The 11,388-nt window shown below is 53.6% G+C and overlaps 2 protein-coding genes across 4 annotated transcripts in view; both read left to right on the plus strand.

The window, feature by feature from the left end:
* Positions 1 to 2,519, plus strand: part of KDM3B (lysine demethylase 3B) — a 62,724-nt gene extending 60,205 nt beyond the window's left edge. The window contains exon 24 of the mRNA XM_081090769.1: positions 1,092 to 2,519. Coding sequence (XP_080946895.1) covers positions 1,092 to 1,172 — 81 coding nt within the window. The 3' untranslated portion in view covers positions 1,173 to 2,519. The remainder of the gene's footprint in view (positions 1 to 1,091) is intronic.
* A 1,685-nt stretch (positions 2,520 to 4,204) lies between these two features.
* Positions 4,205 to 10,757, plus strand: REEP2 (receptor accessory protein 2; the record flags this gene model as incomplete). 3 transcript variants are annotated; one of them, XM_081091015.1, is made up of 8 exons in its annotated part: positions 4,205 to 4,641; positions 6,335 to 6,407; positions 6,689 to 6,765; positions 8,341 to 8,461; positions 8,653 to 8,766; positions 9,117 to 9,264; positions 9,355 to 9,485; positions 9,568 to 10,757. In XM_081091015.1, 8 exons carry the CDS (start codon positions 4,610 to 4,612, stop codon positions 9,634 to 9,636), a joined length of 765 nt encoding a protein of 254 aa, XP_080947141.1. In that variant the 3' UTR covers positions 9,637 to 10,757. The 3 variants fall into 3 exon arrangements, with proteins under 3 accessions (XP_080947141.1, XP_080947142.1, XP_080947140.1); XM_081091016.1 differs by having other exon boundaries at positions 4,459 to 4,641; positions 9,123 to 9,264; XM_081091014.1 differs by lacking the exon at positions 4,205 to 4,641 and having other exon boundaries at positions 6,267 to 6,407.
* Positions 10,758 to 11,388: the final 631 nt, after the last annotated feature.

Here is an 11,388-nt window from a genome sequence, read left to right on the forward strand (position 1 = left end):
GGAGATTTTTCTTGGTTGTTGGTATTTTCAGTCACCTTGTTCCTTTTTCAAAATTATAAACCATTTCAACCCTCAAGTTCTTATACAAAGTATAATCATATTGATAAATAGATAATATTGACATTATAGACATAGTGCAAATATTCAGGCATACATATTTCAGACCCCACCTCCATTAGGTTTCAACTTCTACCAGGTTACCTCCAGCACTTCCCATCCTCTGCTTTATATTTTCTGTGGTATTTTTTTTACCACCTAATATTGTATTTTATCTGTTGGTTTCTATCCCTACTAGAATGTAAGCTATTTAAACTCTATGAAGGCAGGGATTTTTACCATTTTATTCACTGCTTTTCCCTAGCACAATATTAGTTGTATAGTAGGTACTCAGTAAATATTTGTTGAATTAATACAAAAAATTTAGTAGAGAGTAGCACAAGGGGGCTTGTGTGCCCATCACACAGCTTACGAAATAAAACATATATATGCATACATATATACAAGATAAACATGGTTGAAGTCTCCATTCCATCTCCCCACTTGCCTTCCTCAGAATAATCACCATCTTGGTTTAAAACTATCTTTAGGTTATTCACTTTATTTCAGTAACTCCTACTCTATCTTCTTACCTCATTTTAAACAAATTAGAAAATACATATAAGCACAAAAGGGAAAAATAGCCAATAATCCTACCTGCCCACGTTGTTTGAGCACATTCTTATTCGCTGCAGGACCTTAGGCGAGGTTCTGAGCTATAGAATCTTGATTTATTCAGTTTCTCGTCTATAAATGGGAGATAATAATTAAATGTACCTCATGGGATTATGGTAAGAAGTAAATGAAAGTCCACATAAAGAACTTAGCAGTTGCCCAGCACATAGCAAGCACATAGCCTTTCAAATGATTTCATCATTCCTTTTTGAATATAGACGTTATGTCCCATGTGGTCTGGGATGGGTATGGGAAGCACCCAGTCCCGGTTGAGGGGCTTCCTGACTAACCAGGGGGCTTATAGGCAACTGAGAGCACACGTTTTCACTTGCAGAAGACAACAGGGGGCTGCCGTGCTGACTGCTGTTTGCTCTCTCCAGGTGAAGAACATCATCTATCATGCAGTGAAAGATGCTGTTGGCACCCTCAAGGCTCATGAATCCAAACTGGCAAGGTCTTAGGCGGAGAAATTCCAAACTCCCCCGTGAAGCAGGACTTTCACTCACACAAACAGGGAACGGCAGGGTTCTCTGCTGGAGCAGAGGTGCTTCACTTGGAGCCAGTGTGGTCAGTATTACAAACTCTCCAGCCACTCTTTTCTACGCTGCCTCAACACTGAAGGTTGTTGACACAGGAAAGTCGCACTGTTCACACACAGTTTCAGACTCCAAGCTGAGGGTGCCACATGCCCATCCTGTGGTCTTTTGGGACTCTGAATTGCCTGAACATCGCTGGGCTTTCCTGAAGTCTTATGATCTGGGATTTGTGGAAACCAGGAATGTGGGCACACCTTTCTTTTTTTTTCTCTCGTGCCTAGTTAATTGGGAATGTTTGGAGGTATGGGGAATCACATAACTGTTACACGTAGGGGCTAATTGCTTAAACATGCCTGGTGGAAGCCTGACAGTGTCTCTGCACGCGACCTCTGACACAGCCCATCCCAGGAGACAGGGTGAAGCCGTTCCCCACAATCTCTCCCATGAACACTGGAGTCTTGCAGGACCCAGGGAGGACCCACTGCTTTTCCCAGGAGGCTCCAGGATTAGGAAACGTGTGTATTTAGTGAAAAATAGGTTTGTAGTGAAATAGTTACTATTTCATGAAAGTAGATATTTTTAGAATTTTTGAAATACCACAGTTTTTCCTGGATTATGAGGAAAGGCACATTACATTTAGTCTTCCTTTCGATAAAACACTTTGAAGAAATATGATTTTTAGAAATCAACTGCCCATTATAGCACAAAATCAGCCAAAGCAGAATTTAAAAGAATTGGCGTTTTAGAATTCTTTTTGTTTCTCCCCCTCCCATCTCAGTCCTATCTTGAGGGAACAGCCATCTGAGAACATTGTCCTGTCTGAGCTGTGGTATGTTTCACACATACGGACACTGGTGACTCCAGGAACCATTTCCATCTGTTACCAGCGTTCCCTTGGGACGGACTCCTCTTAACAGTTCCAAATTCGAGGGAAGGTGATTTTCCTACATGAGGCTTTTTGTTTTTTGAGTTTTTTGTCCAGAAATATTTTCAGCAAAACGCAGTGGAGTTTTATTAAGAATTTATTTGAAAATAATGGAATTCATTGGCCCATGGGTACATTGGAAAATGTATCTTCTTTCTGGCTGTACTGTAGTGCCCTGAAGGCTTGTTTATATGTTCACAGGTTTTTTTTTTTTGTTTTTTTGTTTGTTTGTTTTTTAAATAAAAGTCATTTACTGTAGAATACCTTTAATTTCACTTTCTGTATTTTAATTTTGTTGAAGGGCTGATTGGGATTTCCATGTTCTTATTAAAAATCTAACAAATCTATTTGGAGTGGACTAAATTCTTCTTGTGCCAGCCATTCTAAAACCAAGACCAGCCTGGCTGTTGTAGCTCAATGCTTGAGCATCAACCTATGAACCAGGAGGTCACCGTTTCATTCCCAGTCAGGACACATGCTTGGGTTTGTGGGCTCAGTCCCCAGTAGGGGGAGTGCAGGTGGCAGCTGATCTGTGATTCTTTCATCATTGATGTTTCTATCTCTCCCTCTCCCTTGCTCTCTGAAATCAATAAAAAATACCAAAAAAAAAATAATAATAATAAAAAGCAAGGCCAGGTGGAGGGTGGGGTTGGAAGTGGAGGATGATTTGTTTTCAGATCTTCATTACATTACTACATCAAATTATTATCCTTTGCTTCTGAATTTGTTCCTGATTGGGAGAGGGAAGTGCCAGGTCATTGTGGTTTGAGGGCGTAGGGTGAAGGGAAGGGAGCCACATCAGTTAGAGGATGGGAGGAGGGGTAATTTATATTTAGAGGAATGGAGTGGGGAAGGTGGGGTCCTACCTTCCCAGGGAAGTTGGGGGGGGGTGCGGGGGGGTGAATGCTCATGGGGACCACCTGATAAGGTTCTGGGCAATCAGTGGGAAGGGCGGGGGGGGGGGTCTTCAAAGCAGAAAGCCGGGCTGCCCACATAGGAAACGTGGTTCTAGATCCATCTCAGAGTTGGCGGGAGAAGACCCAAAAGGGATTTGTTTTTATCAAGCAGCAATGAAAATGGCTTGAAGAGTTAGGACAGACTAGTCTCTAATTAGAAAAGGCCTTTTTAAGAGGAAGTTGTAAAGAATAGCAAGAGGGGTCATTAGAGGCCACTTCTCAAGCCTGTTGGAAAACGACTTCCAACGTGTTTAAGCCTGGAAATACAATTATCAGGGTGGAAATAGATGGCTGTGTGGTTCAAAGATAACGAGTTTGAATAGGACCATAACAAATACAGAGCTCTGAGCATATCCTTTGAGCCTGGACAGGCACGGGTTGATGCTCTGATCACCCCGATTTCACCTCCACATCAAGGGTAGATGAATGCAGAAGCTCTGAAATGGGCCGGGAAAGGAAAGCAGCGGGGAGAAGGGGAGTTGTGCAGGTTGGTGCTTTGTTGCTTTGGTGAAAGTCAGAAGGCGGGCTAGGGCTAGCCTACATTCTGGATATAAAAGTCCAGAATTAGGGCATACACAGCTGCCGGTGCTTGCAGATGGAAGTGAAACTGGATGGAGCTTCCGGATCCACCTCCTACCTAGGACCCCAGGCCTTCCAAGAAGGTCTGACTCCCCTCCCCCAGAGTATTCGCCTTGAGGGCACAGGGCTCCCCTGCAAAGCTTAGGAACCGACCGTGCTAAAAAAGCAGGTCGGATTGGGGCGTGGACAGGTGCAGCTATACCTTAGACCTCAGGGGTTCTTGGGTAGATGTCTTTACAGGGCTTGGGATGGGGGAGGGGGGAGGGGGGAGGGGGCGTTGCAAGTCATCAGTTGGGAGAAGTAGCCTGGGTTCGTATCTCAAGCGCATGACTTAGTGGTTTTGTGACACTTGGCAAATTATTGAACCTCCATAAGCTTCCCATTTCTTTATCTTTGAAATAAGGATAATTATAACCTCTTCCTTAGAGGATGGGCGTGAGGATTCACTGAAATAATGCATGCGAAGCTCTTAGCACAGGGCCCGGCACACAACAAGCACTCAAAGCCATGGCTGTTACTCCTCGTGGGATGTTGGAGCCCGAGGCACGATGTGGGCAGGGCAGGGGCCGGCTGGGCTCTCAGGAGGGACCCACCGCGAAGGCCTCGGAGGACCTCCACCTGGGCTTGGCACCCAAGAAGGCGAGAGCAGAGGGGAAGGCCAGGCTCTGAGGTCAAAGGCGCATGCCCGGGACAGCAGGTGCGGGGGGCGCGCGGCCTCCCCTTTAAGAACCGCCACCGCCCACGGCCCGCCGCTGCGGCAGGGACCTCCCCTTTAACGCAGGGGCTGGTTGCTCCGCGGCCGCCGCGGCTGCTGCTGCTGCTGCTACTGCGGCTCCTGCTGTCACAGTTCGACCGCGGCAGCTGCATCCTCGGCCTGGCGGGGTCCGCGCCCCGCGCCCGCCATGGTGTCCTGGATCATCTCTCGCCTGGTGGTGTGAGTGCCGCGGCGGGCGGAGGGGCCGGGCCCGGGTAGGGGCTGCGGGTATTGGAGCCGGGATGGACCGCTGGGGCTTCCCACCGCACAGGGCACCTAAAGACACATCGCCCCCGTTTGCGGTCCCCAGAGACATCGAGGTGGGACCCAGGACGGGGGGCGGGGGGATATTGAGGAGCCTGGCAGGCCTGGCTGCTACCCCTTTTATCTTGAATTTCCCTGCTCCTTCGCCCGCCCTCATCTAGGGCTGGGCAGCATGGATTGATTTATGGGGGAGGCGGGCATGGCCCTTCCCCCACCTGACAGATATGTCTGCAGGAGCTGAGCGGTCTGGGCCCTCATCTCCCTGGGGGGAGCTAATGGAAGATGGGGAGCAGGGCAGGGCCTCGTCATTCCCTACTTTAGGGCCATGGCAGCAGCCTTGGCCTCCCCAAAGGGCTGGGTCCCTCCTCCCTCTTCCACTGACTGTCAGGGGTGGGGGAGGAGGGCACATTCTCTGAAGGCCCCCCAGGGGTCCCATCTGGGTGTGGGGAAGCAGAGAGGCTTGGGGACAAAGTGTGGGAGGTGACCCGGGGAGGATGTATGTGCTCAGCCTGGGACTGAGAAAGCCAGGAGCCGGGCGTTGGGTGGCCTTCATTCCACATCCCGCTCCAGGAGGAACCTGCTCCCACAACCCCAGGTTTTGTCCTTGGGGATCCCACCCCCAGCCCAGCCCTCCAGGCCAGGTTGGAAGTCCCCTGGTGTGTAAGGCGGGTCCCTGTGGGAACGGGCAGTGCCCCTGCATTGTGGAAGGGTTGGGCCTGTGAGGGCTCCACAGGAGCCTCAGCCAGCCCTGCCCAGCTCAGGACCCTGGCCCTCAGCTTCCACGGGACTGACACCCCAGAATCCCCTCCCTGTGCCTTCTTCCCATTCAGCGCTGCCATGTTTGTGTCCTGGCTTCCTCTAGACCGGAATCCCCTTCCTTCCTCTTTCCCATCCCACCCAGAGGGAACCCAGGGGCCTCGTTTCATGTGGCCGTCGGAGTGGCTGCTGCTCTCTTGTCGGGATGAGCTCCCTGAGGGCAGAGCCCTCTGCTCCCCTCCCCTGAGGCCTGTGTGTGGTCTCTAGTGGGATCACCACCAGGTCCACTCCAGCCCGGGCCCGGGTCCTCCCCTGAGACTGGTCCCAGGAGGGTTTGCATGGGGCAGTAAACCTCCTTGCCCCTCACAGGGCTTCCTGCCCCTATGCCCTCTGCTCCCAGGGCCACAGTGGTGCCACTGACTGCCAGGTAGAGTGAGTGCCCTGTTAGAGTATCAGGAACCCTTGCCGACCTGGCCATGCCTGGTATGGCTGTGAGACAGGGCAGATGGGCACGAATGAACATGGTGTTTGGAGAAGGAAGACACCCTTATGGCGGTAACTAGACACCCACTGCCACACAGGTTTGTGCATAACAAAGGATCGTGGCTGAAGAGACCACATGGGACCCTCTGGCCTCTGGGTCTTTCTGTATCTCAGGGGCTGGAGAGAAACTGAACGATAGAGCGGGGAAGGGACAGCACCTTAGCTGGCTAGGACTTCCATGCTTGTGTGTGACCTGGGCCTTGAGTTCATCAGTGCAGCTCCGGTTACCTACCCAGGGGCTGATGCAGAGCTGGGAGGGAGAGGCCCTGCTCTTGGCCGAAGGGCCCAGTAACCATGCCTGCCTCCCTAGGCTCGTCTTTGGCACACTGTACCCCGCCTATTCTTCCTACAAAGCCGTGAAGACTAAAAACGTGAAGGAATATGTGAGTGTATGACCCTTCAGCTCCCACCCAACCCCCATGGCAGACATAGGGGAGGACAGTGGGTCATCGTATAAAGGGGGGGACTGTCCCAATGCTATTGGCACTAATGAGACCCTGGTTCAAAGGCGATTCCTGTGTGTTCCTCTCCCCCGGCCCAGGTGTGACCCTCAGGCAAAGCTGGTGTCCTGTGTGTTCCCTTCCCCACCGAACGCCCAGTGTCATTGGCAGGCAGAGCCCTCCCTCCCCCCGGCCCCAGCCAACGCGGCCCTCTGTCCCCTCAGGTGAAATGGATGATGTACTGGATCGTCTTTGCCTTCTTCACCACGGCCGAGACGCTCACGGACATCGTGCTCTCCTGGTGAGGTCCAGCAACCCCTCCCTGCACCTTGGGTCCAGGGCATCTGGCTTTCTCTACCCAGCTAGCCATGAGGCCACAGTTCTGTGGGGTCCCGGATGCCCTCCCCCACCCCATCCAGGCCTGCCTTGATCAGCAGAATAAGAACAAACATACCCTCCACATTTCTTTTTGGTGGCAGCCCGAGCACCACAACAGAATTCAGGAAAGCTGTTTCTGCCAGGCTTCCTGTGGCGTTTGGCAGGCCACAGCTCTCTAGCCTCAGTTTCCCCATTTATAAATGTTTCAGTCCTATACACATTGGATGATCGTACTTCAAAGACATTTTTCAGACACTACTAGACTATGTATAAACACTGTGAGGACAGGGAGGGCATGGCTTAATCATCTGTATGTTCACAGCAGGAGCTCAAAAATGTTTATTAGACGGGCAGATGCGTTTGGAAGAGAAGACTAGCATAGCACACACAGTACACTGGAAGTCAAGGGAGTTTTAGGGAGAGGTAGAGGACAAAAGATGGTTGCGTTTATAGATTACAGTTATCCCTCACTTAACATCATTGACAGGTTCTGCAATTTTAAAAAATATATATTTTTATTGATTTCAGAGAGGAAGGGAGAGGGGTAGAGAGATAGAAACATCAATGATGAGAGAGAATCATTGATTGGCTGCCTCCTGCACTCCCCCTTCTGGGGATGGAGCCCACAACCTGGGCATGTGCCCTTCACTGGAATCGAACCCAGGACCCTTCAGTCCACAGGCCGATGCTCTATCCACTGAGCCAAACTGGCTAGGGCAGGTTCTGCAACTTTAAGCGAAGCAACATATAACGAAACCAATTTTACCACAGGCTAATTGATATATTAATAAGAATTAAGTTCCTAGAGCAGCTCATCAACGTTATAACAAAATGGCATTGAATGAGGAGTTATTTCAAGACCTGCTGTACAAGGGCCTATGGCTGTGAGAAGAATAATTTTAGCACAGGAAGGAAAGTGGGTTGAAAATTGAGGGCAGTGAGTATAGATGCCTCGCGACTAACACAGGCACAGGAGAGAGCTTTGATGGATGCTTTGTGAGGCTGTAGGAGACATGCCTGAAGGAGTTTGTGATCTGAGAGAGGGAACCGTGGGGAAGGAGGATAGTCCTTAAAAGCAAGGGGCATGTCTTGGCAGCAAGAGAGAGCACCCAGAGCACAGCTGGAGAAGCCCCTGTCTTCATGGGGGAAAGGGCAGGGAAGAAGGGGGTGAGGGCACAGTAGACCTAGAAGGTTAGGGAGTTGACCCCAGAACAGAGGAGTAGGGGGTCTTCTTTCAGGGTGAGAGGGGCTGGGGTCTCCCAAGAGAGAAGAGGGCAAGGGAGCCACTGCCAAGGGGACCTCCTACTGGGCTCACTTCTCACCTTCCCACTGGGGTTATGGCTGAGCCTCCCAGTCCCCTTGAGATTTGAAATGACCAGTCTCGTAAGCCACATGGGGACCCCAGTGCACTTAGTGGTGGGGGGCTTGCCAGAGTCATATAGGGCATCAGCGCACCTCCTGACTCCCTGCCCCGGCTTTGCCTCTGTCCCCACAACAGGTTCCCCTTCTACTTTGAGCTCAAGATCGCCTTTGTGATATGGCTGCTGTCCCCTTATACCAAGGGCTCCAGCGTGCTCTACCGCAAGTTCGTGCACCCGACACTGTCCAACAAGGAGAAGGTTTGCTCCCACTCTGCTTCCCCGCCCGCCCCCACGTACATTCCTGGCCCTCCCAGGGCCTGAAGTGACCTGGCAGGGCCCTGGCCTTCTGCAGCAGGCGGTGCCTTGCCCAGGTGTGAACGAGAGCAGGGCAGGGCCTGGCCAAGGGGCCCAGCCCTCACCTCTTCCTCGCTCCCCTCTGACCCCTCAAGGAGATCGACGAGTACATCACTCAGGCCCGAGACAAGAGCTATGAGACCATGATGAGGGTGGGCAAGAGGGGCCTGAACCTGGCCGCCAATGCTGCGGTCACAGCTGCTGCCAAGGTGAGATGGGGGCAGACCCAAGCTCCTGGGGCCCCACCTGTTCATCTCGCCCCCCTGGTTAGGTCCTGCCTCCACGCTGTCCTCAGGGCTGGGAAGGTTTGGGGCTTGTGCAGCGGGGGTGCCAGTCCAAGGTCTCCCACACTCCAGCCAAGTGACTTCCACTCCCCGAGCCAGTTTCCTCATCTGCCCAAAGGGAAAGGGTGGCCCCAGCCTGTCAGTGCCACCCTAGGACTGGATGGGGACAGCGTGGGGAAGGCACTGAGCCCAGTGGCTTCCCAGTGCCCCTTGGTGACCACTCTCTCCACCCCGCCCCTTCCTCCGGTTCTCCCGGTGCGTGGTGGCGACCCTAGGGCCAGGGGGTGCTGTCAGAGAAGCTCCGAAGCTTCAGCATGCAGGACCTGACCCTGATCCGGGACGAGGACTCCCTGCCCCTGCACGGGCCTGAAGGCCACCTCCGGCCCGGCCCCGGCAGCCTCCTGGACACCATTGAGGACCTAGGTACAGGCTGGACAGCGGGCATGAGGGCACGGAGGTGACCCGGTGGGAGAGGCACCGGGACCCCTGCTCTCCTTTTCTCCGCACCACCAGGAGACGACCCTGCCCTGAGTTTAAGGTCTAGCACGAACCAGGCAGATTCCCGGACAGAAACCTCTGAGGATGATGGGGGAGACAAGGCCCCTAAGAGGCTCAAACCCATCAAAAAAGTGCCCAAAACCGAGGTGAGAGCCCAGAAATGGGGGAGACGGGGAGGGGTTGTGTCTCCAGGCTGAGCGTTCTCTGTCTTCCTCCCTCTCCCCACAGCCACTGGCTTCCAAGACGGTGAAGACCCGGCCCAAGAAGAAGACCTCTGGCGGGGGCGACTCCGCTTGAGGTTTCGCCCCTCAGGCCACAGAGCCCTGCTCCACACTGTGCCCGTGCCCACGCGTCTCCGGCCCAGGCCGTCAGACGGCTGTTTCTGGTGCCTGCCCAGAGGCCACTTGTTTGGACGGGCTTGGAAAAGAGGAGGGGGGTCCTGTTGGGGGGGGGTAGGGTTTGAAGGTAGAGGCTGGGCCTGGAGCTGAGGGCTGAGCCACCCAAGGAGGTGGGGGCTCCTCAGAACCTGAACTGCCATTGTCCCCACTCCAGCTCTGTGTGCCCACCCAGTGCCTTGCTGAAAGCCATGGCCATCAGCTTCTCTGCGGTCCTACTGTGCACCTGCTGCTCTCCCTGGGTCGGGGACAGTCATAGCCCCCATGGACCAGAGCCGGGCCCGCAGCCACCTGGGGAGGGCGGGAGTGGGGAAGCCTCGGGGAACCTGGGCAGGGGCTCCAGGCCACGGCCCTGAAGGGAGGACAGGGCCTTAGTGTGTGTTTAAGCGACCGGACGGCCAGGCCGGAGCTGGAGCTGGGGCATTGGATGAACTGTGTGCTACGTGTCCCCACTGAACAGAGGTGGGGTCCCAGGGGTGTGCGTATGAGCGTGTGTGTGTTTCTGGGTCTAGGGCTGTGGGTATTTGGGGTAAAGGACTTTCCCTCCAGCAGTGACCTCCTCCCGCCCTCAGCCCCCCTTCCTAGTCTCTGAGCCTCAGAGGACTACAGCCCATGAGGTAATGGGGCTGCGAGGAGCCGCTCACCTCCTTCTCTGCCCTCAGTTCTTTTTTGCCTCTTCCCTTTCCTGCCCCTGGACTGGGCTCCTCTACGCCTCAGGGCCCACAGTAGAGGCCCCTGGGGAGCCAGCTCCTTTGCTCCACACCCAGAGGCCCATCCTCCTTTCTCCCAGGGTCCTCTTCCTGTGCCCAGCAGACTAGGCCCCATGTGAGCAGACCCTGTCAGAACCCAGCCTGTGCTCCACACCCTGCCCCAGCTTCTGCCGCCATTTCAGTCAGAGCCAGGAGGAATGTGGGAAGAAGAAAAAGAAATTCAGGAGCCAAGGGTCTCCCAGTCTGGTGGAGAGTGGATGCTCATTGGACCTCTGGCACTGGATGAGCCAATAAACCAAACTCTGGCACTTGACTAATTTCAGCCTCTGTGCTTGTTCTCGCCCCACCCAGTCCCGGGGGGAAGGACCTGAAGTGGGACTCAGGACCCAGCCGTGGGAGGGAGTGGGACTCAGGACCCAGCCGTGGGAGGGAGTGGGACTCAGGACCCAGCCGTGGGAGGGAGTGGGACTCAGGACCCAGCCGTGGGAGGGAGTGGGACTCAGGACCCAGCCGTGGGAGGGAGTGGGACTCAGGACCAGAATGTGAGCATCAGGAGTTCCGGGGAAATGGTTTTGGGTTCAAGATCAGGGGACCAAGAGGGGTCAGGACTTAAGAAGAGTTAGGGGCTTCAACCCTCTAGAGCAGCGGTTCTCAACCTGTGGGTCGCGACCCCTTTGGCGGTGAACGACCCTTTCACAGGGGTCGCCTAAGGCCATCCTGCATATCAGATATTTACATTACGATTCATAACAGTAGCAACATTACAGTTATGAAGTAGCAACGAAAATAATTTTAGGGTTGGGTCACCACATGAGGAACTGTATTTAAAGGGCCAGAAGGTTGAGAACCACTGCTCTAGGGCCTCCTGCCCTGAGACCCCTCCCCACATGGACTTTCTGGTACCTCATGAGAAGTGCCAGGTGTAAACTCTGGGGACAAAGACC

This window comes from Myotis nattereri, assembly GCF_964212035.1.
Source record: "Myotis nattereri genome assembly, chromosome: 5".
In the NCBI taxonomy this organism is placed as follows: domain Eukaryota; kingdom Metazoa; phylum Chordata; class Mammalia; order Chiroptera; family Vespertilionidae; genus Myotis; species Myotis nattereri.